Here is an 18,171-nt window from a genome sequence, read left to right as displayed (position 1 = left end):
CTACAAAGTTGCCCTCAAATTGAAGACCTGTCCTGGTCTTTTTCTTTGTTTTCCGCTCTCTCCCGAGTCAGCGCAAGTAACAAAATGCAAGAAAGATTATAAGACATTTTTATTTTAAATATGCCTTTTTTTTTTATTCCTGCAAAAATACATTTGACAAGCGATACAATACTATAAAATATATCCGCTGTGCAAAAATCACATAAAATCTCTCTTCCTCACTTTTACAAGGAGAATTACATATACTGTATATATCAAAGCACCCCCAAAAGGAAAGGGGGATCCTGTGAAAAGTTCAGCTATGTAAGAAGCAGTATGGGGGTGCCACACCAAATCAGCAAAATCCAAGATGGTCTTATTAGATTAATCCAAAGAATAAGAAAGCCAACACATTTCTGGGGGTTCAGACTCTCCTCGTCAGGGCTTTAGTATTACGTAACCTCAGATATGGCTGGAATCAAATGAATTGGTGTAATATTTGTATATAGGAAGATTCTGACAAAAGGAGAGTCCACACTGCACAATCTGCTGGTGGCAGGATGTTACTATATAAATACAAATCTTATTAAGTCCATCCATATCTGAGATTACATAATGCTCCATGCACACCGGACGTTAAAATAACCTTATAAAAACGGCAGTAGCTTTGCAGTGAGTCTTTTAACCTTTTTTAACATTTTTGCAATAGCGTTTATTAGCGTTTTTGTTTTTTCAATGGATCAAAAATGTTAAACGCTGGTGAGCCACATTTTTGGGCGTTTATCGACGTTTATGAGCGTTTGGCATTTTTTGTGGTCAGAAAAACTCCTGAACGTGATTTTATGGCTTTCAGAAAACAGCCCATAAACTCCACTGCTGATAAACATCCAAAAAATGTCCCATGTGTGCATGGACACATAGGATAACATAGAGAGGGGAGTTTATGGGTTGTTAAAAAAAAAAAACCGCCCAAACTCCCAAAAACGGCCGTTTATGAGCTTCAGTGTGCATGGAGCCTAATACTTAAAAGTGATATTAAAGCAGGTCCCACAGCAAGCAGCTTGCTCTGGGGGGCACACAAGCAGGTGCGCTCCTGAGCCGCGACTCTGTGTCCCTTCAGTACAAAATATTTTACAGCGCACACATACAAGAATGACATTTCCTGCAAGGCTAGTTAAAAACACCTGAACACCTGAACATATTCAAAAAATACGGGGGTTTGGTCACACTATATGGTCATATAGTGCTAAGCCCACTTAATGCGACAAAGTACCCCGAATTAGGTGTTCAGGTGTTTTTAACTAGCCCTGCAGGAAATGTCATTCTTGTATGTGTGCGCTGTAAAATATTTTGTACTGTTTGTAGGTCTTACAGCAGCACCATCTTGAATTTAAATGCATTGTATGGTGTGCCCCCCAAAAATGTTCTTGTATGTTGTAATAGGCCCTGACCAGGTTTTTGGGCTGGAGCACCCCTCCCCCTCCTCATTACCTCCTATTTAGTGGCCACCAGTGATTAGGATGTATCCCTTTCAGTTCTCCCACATAGAGGAGTTCAGCTCCCATGGTTGAGACAGAGGATCTTCCATTCTATTACTAGTGTAGGACCCACTAATTCGGGGTACTTTGTTGCAGTAAGTGGGCTTAGCACTATATGACCATATAGTGTGACCAAACCCCCGTATTTTTTGAATATGTTCAGGTGTTTTTAACTAGCCCTGCAGGAAATGTCATTCTTGTATGTGTGCGCTGTAAAATATTTTGTACTGTTTATAGGTCTTACAGCAGCACCATCTTGAATTTAAATGCATTGTATGGTGTGCCCCCCAAATATGTTCTTGTCTGTGTCCTTTCACACATGGAGCCGCAGCTCGGCCCCGCCCCCTCTATCTTCTGATTGGCCCACTGGCTGTGATTGACAGCAGCAGAAGCCAAATCAGGAGTGCGAGTCCCTGGAGAGACAAGGCTCTTGTTTTACATCACTGGATCGAGAGCGGGCTCATGTAAGTATTAGAAGGGGAGGGGGGGGGCTCTTCTGCACACAGAAGGCTTTTTACCTTCACACATTGAATGCATGAAGGTAAAAAATGATGTGCCTTTACAACCACTTGAGGCTGGGTCCACAAGGGACTCACAGCAGGGGGGGTCCGGTGTGTCCCTGTTCACAGTTCCAGGTCCGAATTCGGCCCCAATTTTTAGCTGAATTCAGACCTCAAAAGGAATAGCTTCATCAGGGTTAGTATTTGGTTTGAGGTCATGGTCAGTATATTTTGGGCAGGATTTTTTTTTAAATATTTGTGTTGGTGTGTTTTAGATAGGATAAAAAAAAAAATAAAACAAAAAAGCAAAAATGTGCACTACTGTTTCAGGGCTGTACTACAGGTACAAACAACAACTAACATACACATATGTGGTATCGCTGCGATCTCCTGGAGCAGGAGAATTTATTTTGTGTTGTTCTTTGGTGGTAGGTTACGGTAGTAACAAATATACAGCTACAATAAAATTTTTTTTTTTTTTTAACTTTTTACTATTTTGGGCCAGTTTTCCTATGATAATAGAAAAAAAAAATCAGGAGATATCTAGTACCGTTTACCACCAAATGAAAGTCCAATATGTCCAAAAAAAAAAAACGCGGTATAATCCACCTGGATGTACAAAGTAGTTGTGATGATATGTACAGTTTTACTAACACATGTCAAAGTTGCAAAATTGTGCTTAGGCATTAACATTTGTTTTACCCTTAGGCATGAAGGGGTTAAAACGCTGAAACATGTTGGCTCTCGTATTCTGATTATCTAATAAAATGCCCATACAGCTTCTTACATAGTTGAGCAGAAAAACAAAAAACATTAGAAAAAAAAAAAAAACGTGGCAGATGATCTAAACCTTTCAAATCAAAAAGCTAATAAAAAAAAAATGATACAAGTATATACTGTACATACACTCAATCTAAATAGTATTTTTGACTTTAGACTGCAGAAAAATGTAGACAAAATATATCAGATCAGACTTTTATTGTACAAAATACATATAAAGCTTAAAGATTTTATGATTGCTAACGATAGAGCGGCTTTAGTAAAGGAAAATAAATGATATGCATTGATAAAAATATAATGTACCTTTTTAGAGAGAACATGTCAAGTGCAGCTCATAGAACACTGGTGACAATACAGAGAGAACGGAATATCAGTAGAATTGTTTGTTGTCACCTTTCCTACCACTAGGAGGCAGCCCTGGGACCCCACAAGATGCCGCCAGTGACAATAAGTGTCAAATTTCTACAATTTATCTAAAGCAACCCCCAAACATTTGTACTTCATTTTAAATGTATACATTTTACATACACTTTGATGTGTTAAACCGTCTAGTGTGTGGTTCGTATAAGATTAAAAAAAAAAAAAAAAAAACAGTGCGAAAAGGCTGTGATGGAAGCAGCAAGCCCCTGACTTGGGTCAGATGCTTTTGGCTCTTATTCAATTTGATCAGTTTAGTTGCACTGAATGATCATATTGAAATGTGAGTCGCCACCATTAACCTGGCTGTAGAGACCCGATATAACCACCAATGCTTCACTTGTGACAATAGGGCCACACATTGAAGTACTAATGACAACTGCCTCCGGTGGTGAGAAGGGGTCTTATCATCAGTGGTGGCCCATCCATAAGGGGCGCGCCCCCCCCCCGGTCCATGGGCCTGGCCCCTAATCTACAAGTAGAGCGCCGTACTCATGGATTTCAATGGGGTTTTTTATAGTTTTTTTTTTTTTTGAAGCATATGATAAGAGCCTGAGGCTCCAATTGGCTTCAAAAAAGGGTGGGCTCGGGGCGCAGAGCACTGTGCCCTGAGCCCGCCCAGTTGTGTGACAATAGCGAGTTAATATTCGCTATTGTCTTACGGATTCTCCTCCCGGCTAATCAGGAAGCGGGTCCTGAGACCCGATTTGGCCAGGGATTCTTAGGACTTCCGGCCAATCGGGTCTCAGGACCCACTTCCTGTTTGACCAGGAGGAGAAGCCCTGGCTCTTCCCGGATACTCCTGGAGCGAGGAGCAGCAGCCCTACCCTGGATCTGTGTCCTCTTCCTCCTCACGGTAAAGCCCCTAAACCCCTGCCCTCATGTCCATCTCCAAAGCGGGGGAGGGGTTGCTGCAGTGCGAGTGAGGGGGGCAGGTTTGTTTGCTTCCCCCCCCCCCAAAAATATTTTAAGCACCAGCCACCACTGCTTATCCTACAAAGCTTTTCCAGTACACCGTTAATCTTTTACTGACCAGCCAATCATTTCATTTACCATGCAGAAGAGAGATCAATGCTGTCTGATCTGCATGCTCTGATCTCCACGCTCTGTCCTGCACGCTCTCAGCACGGGGAGTGGTTTACACAGGGACACATATATGCGGCTGCTCGGCGTTAGGGCCCACACACCGAGAGGCTACATATATGTGTGCGGCAGGCGTGAAGAAGTGAAATAAAAAAAGGAAAAATTGTAAAAAGAAATTAAATAAACATAATAAAAAATAATATTTTTTAACGCACCCCCCCCCCCCCCCCGTACACACACCCCAATTCAAAAAGTGGCGTGTAGGGTGAGCACAAATATGTAAACATAAATTGTACCACACATGTGAGGTATTGCTGCAAACGTCAGAGTGACCGCAATAATTCTAGAGCCATAAACAGATGACCTGTATAGGCTTTTAAAGCGATATTAATGAAGAATTTTAGGGTAGTGCCTTTTTTTGTGATTTCACAAGTGCCCGCAATTTTACGGCTTGACGTGTTTTGTTATCTATTTACTCAAAGCAACCCCATCTTTTATATTTTACCAAAAAAATTGGGTATAATATTGTGTTTGCCTGCACTAAAATTCATTTTAGTGTATTTTTTTTCCCTGAAAACGCATTTGATAAATAGCTGCCCAAATATGCTGTGACACAAAAAATATAAACTACCACCATTAATGCCGCGTACACACGACCGGACTTTCCGTGGGAATGAACTCCGACGTTTTTTTCGACGGAATTCCGCTGAAACGGACTTGCCTACACACGATCACACCAAAGTCCATTTGTTTAGAACGCGATGACGTACGACGGGACTAGAAAAAGGAAGTTCAATAGCCAGTAGCCAATAGCTGCCGTTGCGTCGTTTTTGGTCCGTAGGAACAGCATACAGACAAGCGGTTTTTCCGATAGGAATCGAGTCCGTCGGAAAGATTCAAAACATGTTCTATTTCTAGGTCCGTCAGAATTTTTGAAAGAAAAAGTCAGATGAAGTCCACACACGATCGGAATGTCCGATGGAATGATTCCATCGGACCTTTTCTGCCCGGAAAGTCCAGTCGTGTGTTCGCGGCATTACTCTTCAGGGTCGCTGCGTGCATAAAAACACACAGTTTGGGGATCTTAACCCTTTCCCTGCCAGGTCTGTACCAATTACACAATAATCAGTGGCTATTTTTAGCTCTGATCGCTGTATAAATGTCAATGGTTCCCAAAAAAGTGTCCGATCTGTCCGCCGCAATGTCACAGTACGCTAAAAATCGCAGATCACCGCCATTACTAGTAAAAAAAAACAAAAAAACAAAAAATATATAATAAAAATTCCATAAATATATCCCCTATTTTGTAGACGCTATGAACTTTTGTGCAAACCAAACAATATAAGCTTATTGTGATTTTTTTTTTTTTTTTTTTTAGCAAAAATATGTAGAAGAATACATATTGGCCTAAACTGAGCAAGAAATTTCTTTTAGGGGATATTTATTTTAGCAAAGAGTAAAAAAATATTGCTTTTTTTTTCAAAATTGACTCTCTTCTTTTTTTGTGTATAGCGCAAAAAAATAAAACCGCAGAGATGATCAAATCAAAAGAAAGCTCTATTTGTGGGGAAAAAAAGGACAACAGTTCTGCACAACCGCGCAATTGTCAGTTAAAACGATGCAGTGCCGTATCGCGAAAAATGGCCTGGTCATTAAGGGGGCAAGTCCTTCCTGGAGCTGAAATGGTTAAGAGCGGCCGGTCCTTCTCTTTATTGCACAACTCCATCTGGTTTGGCACCTGCGGCCACAGAGGGCAGCCTGTGGGCTTGGGAGTCACTTGGAAGCAGAGACTCCTTCTTGTGACCACTGAAGTTTTCTAATGGGAAAAGCTAGTAAAAAATGGCATCACAGCCGAACAAGCCAATCAAAACCGTTCAGCCATTGGCAAACCATTTTGATTGAAAAAGATTGGCTCGCCATCTATAATGACGCCAAGCCCAGCTACTGGGAACAGCATAATCCTGGCCCTGGCGCACACACTACTCACAGAAATGAGAAAAGTAACATGAGATTTATTATTATGGAGATAAGCGGCTCGTCTTCGGGCTCTAGCCGGCCGGCTCGTCCTGGTGAGAGAAGGAATTCACTTCGCAGTAACTGAAGCCAATGGCGGAGTTGTGCTGGAAGTCGCCAACGTTGCGCTTGCTCTGCCTCAGGGTGTCATGTAAGAGCGTCTTCAGTTGTCTGTTCTCATTGGACGCCGACTCCCAGATGACTTCAAGTTCACCTTCCACTTGTCTGGAAGAAGAAAAGACGTTCAATTGTTTCACAGAGATAAAAAAAAAAAAAAAAAAAAAAAAAAGAAGAGTCTGAAATTACAATCGGCTCCTTCCGCTTTGGTTTATTTTTAGCCTTTTGAGAAGAAGGTTATTTTAGAAAAACATTTTTTATTTATTTTTTGATCTGCCAAGGGCTGAGTGGCTGCGAAGATAGATGTGCGCGTGAAATCTCTCCCTGGCACAATTCGTTCGATACTTTTAAAGCTGAACCTCGGGCACAAAAACTTTCATTGACATATATTCCTTAAAGCGGAGTTCCACACAAAAATGGAACTTCCGCTTTTCGGAACCCTCCCCCCCTCCGGTGTCACATTTGGCACCTTTCAGGGGGGAGGGGGGTGCAGATACCTGTCTAAGACAGGTATTTGCACCCACTTCCAGCATAGACTCCCACGGGAGTCTACGCCTCTTCCTGTCCCTCCGCACTGTCTCCTGGGAAACACACAGGTCCCAGGAGATAGCCAGGACCAGTTACGACACGCAGCGCGACTCGCGCATGCGCAGTAGGGTACCGGGAAGTGAAGCCGCAACACTTCACTTCCTGATTCCCACACCTAGGATGGCGGCGGCAGCTGCCGGGAGTCGAGCGATTTATCGGCGTCGGCTGCCGACATCGCTGGACCCTGGGACAGGTAAGTGGCCATGTATTAAAAGTCAGCAGCTGCAGTATTTGTAGCTGCTGGCTTTTAATATTTTTTTTTTAGGTGGACTCCCTCTTTAATATACACATAGGATATAAATCCGCTTTGTGTGCACCAAATGCCTTTGCAGATATTAATTTGTAAAAGTAGTAGTGACATCATCACTGTGCTGTACATAGCCTGAGCAGAAAGCGGAGCTGTGGGAGGGGCCAAACAGGCTCCACCCACCGCAGACTACTACAGGAGGGGGTGGGGACAAGACCAAGAACTCTCTGTCTATACGTGCCCCTCTCTGTCCCTTTCTGCATACATATATAGATTTATTTCCCAGCAATACAGTGTTGGCACCTTGGCTCCCAACAGCCTGCCTTGCACACTGTGTGTTGGGAATAGGGCTCTTGGGAAATGTAGTTCTGGGGGCATGCCCATGTGAAAAGAAACTGAGCTACCCCTGCAAGATTTGGCCTGGTGACGTCACAGGGAGTATTACTCACTTGTTGACCGCCCCATAGCAGTTTTGCTGCTACTGGGCGGCAGCTGTGCGCTGGATCATGTATACTGTATATATCCTCATAAAGGTTAACGTATATATGGATCCTCCATTCTTTTATATATATACACACACACACACACGTTATTTGGCTTCTCCACTTATAGGGGGTGTGTGCATGTGCCACTTATGCTGTGAATATTCAAGCCAATTTGCGGGTGCCGGGCACTCGCCGATTGTCAGTAAAGAAACCAGAACAGCGATCTGCCTATGTAAACAAGGCCGATTGCCGTTCTGACATGGGGGGGAAGGGATGGATTCTGGGTTCCTGCAAAGCAGGGGCTAGAATCCATTTCTTCCCCTGGTAAAAACAGCACACTGTGTACACCAAAACACTGGCTTGGCACACATTTAACCCTTTGATCGCACTAGATGTTTAACCCCTTCCCAGCCAGTGTCATTAGTACAGTGACAAAGTATATTTTTTTAGCACCGATCACTGTTTTAGTGTCACTGGTCCCCAAAAAGTGTCAAAAGTGTCAGTTAGTGTCAGTGTGTCCACCGCAATATCACAGTCATGGTATAAGTTGCTGATCGCAGCCATTACTAGTAAATAAATAAAAGTTCCAGTATATATACACCATAGTTTGTAGACGCTATAACATTTGCGTAAACCAATAAATATACGCTTATTGGGATTTTTTTTTTTTTTTTTTACCAAAAATGTGTAGCAGAATACACATTGGCCTAAATTTATAAGGAAATTAGCTTTTTTAAATTTTTTTATTGGATAAGTTTTGTAGCAGAAAGTAAAAAATATATACTGTATTTATTGGCGTATAACACGCACTTTTCCACCCTGAAAATCTGGTGCAAACAGCGTGTGCATGTTATACGCCAATCCTTCAATTTTAGCTGTCTCGGAGGGGGACAGGGAGGAGGTTGGGACAAGCGCCATCACATTACATACAGTTAGAATCTCCTCTTTACTTGGTGGCCTCTGTAATAGGAAGTCCCGTCTCCTGGGCCACCATTGGATCTCTGTTCTGTCTATCATAGGAGATTCTCACTGTATGTAATCTGTCGGCACTCGTCCCGCCCCCCTCCCTGTCCCCTCTAGGCTGCAGATGGGTATCAATCAGACTGCACTGATGGCAATGGTGAGGCTGCTGCATCGATGGCAATGGTGAGGCTGCTGCATCAAAGGCAATGGTGAGACTGCTGCATCGATGGCAATGGTGAGGCTGCTGCATCGATGGCAATGGTGAGGCTGCTGCATCAATGGCAATGGGGAGGCGGCTGCATCAATGGCAATGGGGAGGCGGCTGCATCAATGGCAATGGGGAGGCGGCTGCATCGATGGCAATGGTGAGGCAGCTGCATCAATGGCAATGGTGAGGCGGCTGCATCGATGGCAATGGTGAGGCAGCTGCATCGATGGCAATGGTGAGGCAGCTGCATCAATGGCAATGGTGAGGCGGCTGCATCTATGGCAATGGTGAGGCTGCTGCATCTATGGCAATGGTGAGGCTGCTGCATCTATGGCAATGGTGAGGCTGCTGCATCTATGGCAATGGTGAGGCTGCTGCATCGATGGCAATGGTGAGGCAACTGCATCAATGGCAATGGTGAGGCGGCTGCATCAATGGCAATGGTGAGGCTGCTGCATCGATGGCAATGGTGAGGCTGCTGCATCAATGGCAATGGTGAGGCTGCTGCATCGATGGCAATGGTGAGGCTGCTGCATCGATGGCAATGGGGAGGCGGCTGCATCGATGGCAATGGGGAGGCGGCTGCATCGATGGCAATGGTGAGGCGGCTGCATGGATGGCAATGGTGAGGTGGCTGCATCGATGGCAATTGTGAGGCAGCTGCATCAATGGCAATGGTGAGGCGGCTGCATCGATGGCAATGGTGAGGCTGCTGCATCTATGGCAATGGTGAGGCGGCTGCATCGATGGCAATGGTGAGGCGGCTGCATTGATGGCAATGGTGAGGCTGCATTGATGTGGACTGATGAGGCTGCATTAATGGCACTTGTGAGGCTGCAGATGGGCACTGACCCTTATTTTGCTTCAAAGTTCTTTAATTAAAATTTACGTTTTTTCCTGAAACTTCCCTCTTAAAATGAACGTGCGTGTTATACGCCGATAAATACGGTATATATATATATATATATATATATATATTTTTTAAACTTTCAAAAGCAAGGAGGAGAAGACACAGGAGCCGCTACCCGATGCCCCCCGCAGCCTGATGTCTGCCGATACCCGCCGCTCCTTGATTGTCCGCCCCCGCCCGATGCCCGCCGCCTAGATGGGGTAATTGGCCCGGTAATTGGGGGAAGAGTTTAATATCACTCTAACACATGCATTGTTCATGGTTTTTAGTGTGAACAAGCCCCATCAGCAGATATTACCAGCCCGCTGATGTTTTCCTTTAATTCTACAGATATTAAAGGAAATGTAAAACAATGGGGTCACTAAGCTTTAACTGTAAGAATAATAAGGAGGATGATTCTCTTTCATCACTGTAGGTATTCGGTTCTATGAGCATCTCATCTGGCTTGCAAATGAGCCGGTCCCCGACCTGACAACTTGAGATTGGCTGCCGGAGCCGATGCGGAGTTTGCCTCTGCCTGCATCCTTGGTGATGGATTTCTGTTATCTCCGTCCATAACACTTAATTCCTCAGGTCCTCTGCAGGCTCTCACAGATAATAGCCATAATGTTCCTAATCTCGTTCTAGAAAGATGGGGGAAAAGTACGCGACTCGCAGCTAATATACAGCAATAAATGTTCTCGAAGGCTTTCCATATAATTGGCCAGCAAATGGCTATAAAAAAAAAAAAAATCTGATTATGACTTTTCAACAACAAACAGATTTGCGCTCATCTCTCTCTGTATCCTTATTACTCATGGACTTACTGTGGATAATGTTTACTATCTATACACCGATCTTCTGTAATATTTGGCCAACTGTGGACCATCACCCCTAATATATGGCCAAAAGTACTGTATGTGGACCTACCCCCCATCCAAATAACTATTTATTAACCACTTGACCTTCGGAAGGTCCCCCCCCCCCCCCGTGACCAGCCCATTTTTACTCCACTGCGTTATTTTTGTGGTATTTGATCTCCTCTGCCATTTTTTTTTTTTTGCGCTAGAAACAAAAAAAGGCCGACAATTTAAAAAAAAAATATATATATATATATATATTTTTACTTTCTGCTATAAAACATTACAATAAAAAAAAAAATCTAATGTCTTCATAAATTTAGGCCAATATGTATTCTGCTACATATTTTTGGTAAAAAAAAAAAAAAAAATCCCAATAACCGTATATTGATTGGTTTGCGCAAAAGTTACAGCTTCTACAAAATATGGGATATTTTTATTTTAACTAGTAATGGAGGCGATCAGCGACTGATAGCGGGACTGCGATATTGCGGTGGACAAATTGGACACCTAAATGGACAATTTTGAGGGACCAGTGACACTAATACAGTGATCAGTGCTAAAAAAATATGCACTGTCACTGTACTAATGACACTGGCACAGAAGGGATTAACATCTAGGGTGATCAAAGGGTTAAATGTGTGCCTAAGGAGTGTTTACTGACTGTGGGGGAGGAGCTTTGATTGCTTGAAGGCATGAATCGGTGTTCCTGCTTCCATGTCTTCTGTACTCGCAGAATGACAGTCTGCCCTATGTTTACATAGACAGAGTACTGAACGATCGGCGGGTCATCGGCTCCCGCTGTGTAAAATCACAGTGGGAGTGAGCCGCCGGAGGCGTGCACGCCTGAAACCCGGAAGTGAAGAATCACGTATATAAATATGTGATTCTACACAGAATCATCGGGAAGAGGTAAAAAAATAAAATAATAAAAAATAAAAAAGTGTTGGACAAATGTCACAAACATTTATCCAGACTGTACAAATTTCTCCATATTTTCTTTAATACTATGATTTCCTAGTATTGTCATCTCCATCCAAAATGCAGTACATATTTTTTTTTTTGATTGAGGTATTTCCAGAAAAATATCCCATACTTTGGCCACTAGATGGAGCTGGCGATCATAGGAAGTCATAGCGTTAGAGCACAGTTTCTCAACCAGGGTTCCTCCAGAGGTTGCTAGGGGTTCCTTGAGCAATGAGCAATTTCTTCCTCTCAGATAAGTTCTCGCTGACACCAGTGATCTTTTTAGATATCTATAAAGGGTGTAATTCTTCCAAATAACCACAAGTGTAAGGAGCATTCTTCCCACTGACCAGCAGCGGTCCGTCCATTAGGGGTGCCCAGGTGCCGCCCCCTCTCTCCACGCCACCCCCTATATGCAATAGATAGATTCATGCATAGCATGAATCTATCCACGGCTGCCACGGCCACCCCCTATTCATGAGTCCGGCCCCTTTCAGGACACCGGACGCATGAATTACAGCAACATTCTTTTTGTGTGAAGCACCTGATTAGAGCCAAAGGCTCTAATTGGCTTCAAAATAGGGTAGGCTCGGATCGCAGAGAATGCGCTCTGATCCCACCCAGGTGTGTTACAACAGCGAATGAATAGAGAGAGAAGACTCCCGATTGGCCGCCGAGGAGGGAGGAAAAAGAAGCCGCTGCCGCCGTGATGACCTGTGGAGAGCAGGAGAATGGAAAGCTGCCGCCGAGCAGGGAAAGTCGCCGGTGATGGGGTAAGTGCTACCATACTGTTTGCTGCCGCCCCCCCCAAAAAAAAATTTCAACTGTCCGCCACTGCCCATCACACTAATGTATCATGAGTTGTAGATATTATTATACAGGATTTATATAGCACCAATAGTTTACACAGCGCTTTACAATATAAAAAGGAGACAATACAGTTATACTACAATAAAATACAAGAGGATTAAGAGGGCCCTGCTCAGAAGAGCTTACAATCTAATATAGTCATTTTTAGCAGGGGTTCCCTGAGACCTGAAAGTTTTTTTCAAGGGTTCCTCTGTGTTGAAAAGGTTGAGAAAGGCTGCGTTAGAGAAAATATAGGGGAAAATTTGTGCAGCCTGGGCGAATTGCTTGTGACATTTGTCCAAGAAATGTTTTATACATAGACCCTTTCGTGTTTCCAGTGAAGAATACTGTTAATGCTAACAGAGGTGTGTGAAAACCACACCTTACAACAAGAAATGTGACAAGACTGAGGTGGAGTTATATCTTAAAGAGATTCTGTAACGGAGTTAGAAAGGGAGCCAAACTGCTACAGGTATGAAGTGCTGGCACAGTATGAGGTCTATGAGCCCCCAAAAGATGGGAAAGTGGTGTCAGCAGAGGCACCCAATGAAGCTGAGAAATGGATTCTTCACCGTCAACGCGTTTCGTGGCTCCCCTTATTACCTTCTTCTGAAAAGTTGACTGGCTAGGAATCCTCTGGCTTCAGGACCTTCTAGGTGACTGTCCTGGAACAAGACGTCAGGGACTGAATACACCTACTTGCTGGCACTGTGATCCCCGGACTGGAATGGGTGTAGTTCCAGCGCAAGTAGATCCCAGAAATTAGTCACCACCTAATGCTGGATGCTGAGAAGGTATTTAACCCGAACTCTGGAATTACACAGTGCCTCTGCAGTTTTACTTGTGTGCCTTTTATATACTAAATCTGTTACTCCCTGAACATGCTATATGTCCTGGCCCCAGTCCTGGCCTGCCTTATGCTCTGTTACTTTGTACTCCCAAATGACCCTGCAATACCCGACACCCCTTCTCTGTATGTACATAGTAAGGTAATTAGTTCTCTACTTTTCATGCATGTTCACAGCGTTATGTAAAGGTTGCTGAATTTATGCTTTATGTCACTTGTGTTAACTTTTTTTATAATAAATTGTATTTCTACACTTACAGTACGGTTGAGTCTGGTTTCTTCTGTCTACTTTCCACGTATCAGGTCACACCAGCACTGCAGGTTACCAGCACATGGTATCCTCACAACAGTTCAGTAAAGCCAGAATGATTTACTTGCATACTGAATCCAGGCCAGTTACTTAAAGTGTTACTAAACCCACAGCAGGAAAATCAGTCTGTATATGCAGTAAAGCATGCTTGTTATACTCACTGTGGAACTTAAGGGGTTAATCCTCTGTATTGTGTAAAAAGGCCTTTTTGATCCTGTATGCACAGATCCTCTCCCTCCTGCAGGGTCACTCTGGACAAGTCCAGATAAGACATAGTCAGAGTGGTCCCCCTGCACATGCTCAGTTTGGTCTTTATTGCTGGAGAGAACATTTCCTTGTTGAGCTGAGCTTTTTATGTCACATGATATTGACATCACACATTTGGGCGTGTATACAGATCCTAAATGACAGCCCAGTCCCTCCCTCCTCCTCCATGCCCACTAACTAAAAAAAGGACACAGTGGACGGGATGTCACATCTTGATTGATAGATGATCCGCCTCCCATAACAGCATGAGGACACAGGCTAGAGTGGAAATCTCCCCCTACCTGAACACTCAGGCAAACCCTGCAGTTTATCAATTGACAGTGGTATACTGATCAGCCAAAAAGGTATATAGTGGCAGTATTTTAATATAAAAAGAAGATTTATAAGCTGTGGGCACTGGTGGGGGGGGGGATGCAGATGAACTATTTTCATATTACTGGTGGTTGTGCACCCTCACATATACACAGTGAAGTGACTGTGCTCAGGTAATGCACAGAGATAAAACAAATCCTCCTATATGAGGTGTACCTGTTTATCTGCAGTCCAATGGGCAGGGTAGTCGATCGACATGGGTCCCTAAAGCTAGTGTATATCACTGTGGTAGAGGTGTAGGAGGGGTGTCTATTACAGGATTTCCACCTTCCACAGGGATCCCAAAGGTATTACACATACATGGTCTATCTAAGCTGGTCCAGTGCAACTATGTTAAATTGACATATCTAAGCTTAAATGAGAAGTCCAGCCTGAGCTCATTTGGCTGGGCTTCTCCTCTGGGTTACAGGAGTGCAATTCGTTTTGCACTCCTGTGACCTGTTTTCAGCAGAGAGCTTACTGAAGTCCTGCTCTCTGCTGATGTCACCAATATCAGTCCAGGCACCGCGTCATCCCGACAATAAAGTCTGGATCCGCCAGGTTACTGGACTGATGTCTGTTTAAGCCTCCTCAGCGAGCCGCTGAGAGCCTGAGACGGCAGCTCCCCGCCCCCTCCACAGCTAAGCGCTCCAATGAGTGAGGGGGGCAGAGCAGAGAGCCGCTGACTGACAGGCAGGCAGCTCTCTGGCTCGGGGAGCTGAGAGAACCGAGTCATTGGCGGTGCTCGATCGCTCAGTTCTCAGTGCAGAGGCAGCGGGGGACAGATGCAGCATCAGACACAGTCAAGCAATTAGATGCTCAGATGATCAGACCAATTCTGCATCCACCTAGGTAAGTATGATTATGGGGGAAAAAAATTCCCATACTTCTCTTTTAAAGTGTAACTAAAGGCAAACCTTTTTTTTTTTTTCTAGTTATGGATAGAGTGGAGAAGGATTAGAACCCCTGTCAGTTTTTATTGCTGTCTGTGCCCCGGTTAAACCGGTTGTATACCCGCACAAATTTTTTTTTAAAAACCTGTAAGTCATAATGAGCTAGTATGCACCGCATACTAGCTCATTATGAAATACTTACCTTAGAACGAGGCGTCAGGCAGCTGATCCTGGTCACCGCCGAGGGAGCTGACATTTCCCCTCTGCGTGTCTTCCGAGTTCGCGGCTCCGGCGCTGTGAGTGGCCTGAGCCGCGATGTCGTCACTCCCACGCATGCCCACGGAAGACTTCTTTCCGGCAAGGTCCGGCACCATCTGCTGGACCTTCAGCCGGACCTTAACAGCACATGCGCCGCTGACGTCAGCGGCTGCATGCAAAGTGAATATCTCCTAAACCGCACAGGTTTAGGAGATATTCATTTTACCTACAGGTAAGCCTTATTATAGGCTTACCTGTAGGTAAAAATATATAAAAAAAAAAAAAAAAAAAGGGTATACAACCACTGATTGATTGTAAGCCTTCGTTTTTTTTCTATTATTTAAAATAACAAACATGTCATACTTGCCTCCACTGTGCAGCTCGATTTTCACAGAGTGGCCCCGATCGCCCTCTTCTGGGGTCCCTCGGCGGCTCCTCCTCGCATCAGATAACCCCCTAGAAGAGCTCTCCCGGGGGGGGGGGGGGGGGGGGTTTACCTTGCGGGCGCACTCCTGAGTGCAGCATTCGGCGTCCATAGACAAATGCCGGACTCGGCCCTGCCCCCCCCCCCCCCCCCCGCGCTCTACGTAATTGGATTTGATTGAAAGCAGCGGGAGCCAATGTCTACGCTGCTATCAATCTATCCAATCAAGAGCCGGGACCACGTGCAGAGAGGGACAGCGTGTCTCCGCCGTGAGAAATACCAGGCTCAGGTAAGTAAAACAGAGGGGGCCGGGGGGCAGGTCACTGACAGAAGTTTTTTTCACCTTAATGCATCAAAAACACGAGGGTTTACAACCCCTTTTAAGGAGATTCGCCCTCTCTATTTATCCTGTTTACCATTATCATTGAAAGTAAAAGAAAATCCCAAATTTTTGGTTGTCCTTCGAAAAGTAATAGAGGTGAAATCTTCCAATGGGGACACTAGTTATGATGATCTGGGGGGTCCCCAAGGAATTCCCTTAATTTGCAGGGATTTCGTCTGACTTCCTGTTTTGCTATGGGACAGGAAGTGAAGGGGAATCTCCGTATGGTTATAACCCTCCCTTGCTCTATCCAAAATGAAAAAAAAAGTTTTGCCTATAGTTCTACTTTAATATAGAACGTAAACTTTTGTTCCTGAATTCCCACCTCCACCCACCTGTTGCAGGAATTACCAATAGGCTCCCTGTTAGTTACATTGTTTATTAGGGAGGCATTGGGCAGAAGAAACCTGTGTATTGGGGCAAAGCATATTCAGAACCCCCCAAGGGAGATCTCACTGTTACAGCTACAGGGGGGGTGTAAGAAACCAGTGGGTGATTCACCACACCAGACCAGACCTGACCTGTAACAGAAATGGCAGTTTTGGGATGAACTACCCTCAACACAGGTGAACTACCCTCAACACAGGTGAGCTTTTCTCAACACAGATGAACTACCCTCAACACAGGTGAACTACCCTCAACACAGGTGAACTACCCTCAACACAGGTGAACCACCCTCAACACAGATGAACCACCCTCAACACAGGTGAACCACCCTCAACACAGGTGAACCACCCTCAACACAGGTGAACCACCCTCAACACAGGTGAAATACCCTCAACACAGATGAACTACCCTCAACACAGATGAACTACCCTCAACACAGATGAACTACCCTCAACACAGATGAACTACCCTCAACACAGATGCACTACCCTCAACACAGATGAACTACCCTCAACACAGATGAACTACCCTCAACACAGATGAACTACCCTCAACACAGATGAACTACCCTCAACACAGATGAACTACCCTCAACACAGGTGAACCACCCTCAACACAGGTGAACTACCCTCAACACAGGTGAGCTTTCCTCAACACAGATGAACTACCCTCAACACAGGTGAACTACCCTTAACACAGGTGAACTACTCTCAACACAGGTGAACCACCCTCAACACAGATGAACCACCCTCAACACAGGTGAACCACCCTCAACACAGGTGAACCACCCTCAACACAGGTGAACCACCCTCAACACAGGTGAACCACCCTCAACACAGGTGAACCACCCTCAACACAGATGAACTACCCTCAACTAAGATGAACTACCCTCAACACAGATGCACTACCCTCAACACAGATGCACTACCCTCAACACAGATGCACTACCCTCAACACAGATGCACTACCCTCAACACAGATGCACTACCCTCAACACAGATGCACTACCCTCAACACAGATGCACTACCCTCAACACAGGTGAACCACCCTCAACACAGGTGAACCACCCTCAACACAGGTGAACTACCCTCAACACAGATGAACCACCCTCAACACAGGTGAACTACCCTCAACACAGGTGAACTACCCTCAACACAGGTAAACTACCCTCAACACAGGTGAACTACCCTCAACACAGATGAACTACCCTCAACACAGGTGAACTACCCTCAACACAGATGAACCACCCTCAACACAGGTGAACTACCCTCAACACAGATGAACTACCCTCAACACAGGTGAACTAACCTCAACACAGGTGAACTACCCTCAACACAGATGAACTACCCTCAACACAGATGAACTACCCTCAACACAGGTGAACTACCCTCAACACAGATGCACTACCCTCAACACAGATGAACATGCACGACTAATGGTCAAACAAAGCCTGTATTTCGCCAGTAACAGGGCTGTAAGGTTTTGCCGCCGTGTAACTTTTACCAGACGCACCTTTCCGCTGATATCTAATGACAAGAAAGCCTGTCCTTAATTCTACTGGCAGGAGGA

The 18,171-nt window shown here is 44.7% G+C and overlaps 2 protein-coding genes across 2 annotated transcripts in view; both read right to left on the bottom strand.

Annotated features, from left to right (window-relative positions):
- The window catches only part of SLC7A9 (solute carrier family 7 member 9), a 137,893-nt gene that overhangs the window by 119,134 nt on the left and 588 nt on the right, over positions 1–18,171 (bottom strand). The window lies entirely within an intron of this gene.
- The window catches only part of CEP89 (centrosomal protein 89), a 138,731-nt gene continuing 122,860 nt past the window's right edge, over positions 2,301–18,171 (bottom strand). Inside the window, exon 18 of the mRNA XM_073605785.1 lies at positions 2,301–6,535. Coding sequence (XP_073461886.1) covers positions 6,346–6,535 — 190 coding nt within the window. The 3' untranslated portion in view covers positions 2,301–6,345. The remainder of the gene's footprint in view (positions 6,536–18,171) is intronic.

The sequence above is a fragment of the Aquarana catesbeiana genome, linkage group LG11, assembly GCF_042186555.1.
Source record: "Aquarana catesbeiana isolate 2022-GZ linkage group LG11, ASM4218655v1, whole genome shotgun sequence".
In the NCBI taxonomy this organism is placed as follows: Eukaryota; Metazoa; Chordata; class Amphibia; order Anura; family Ranidae; genus Aquarana; species Aquarana catesbeiana.
This window is presented reverse-complemented; position numbering and strand designations above follow the sequence as displayed.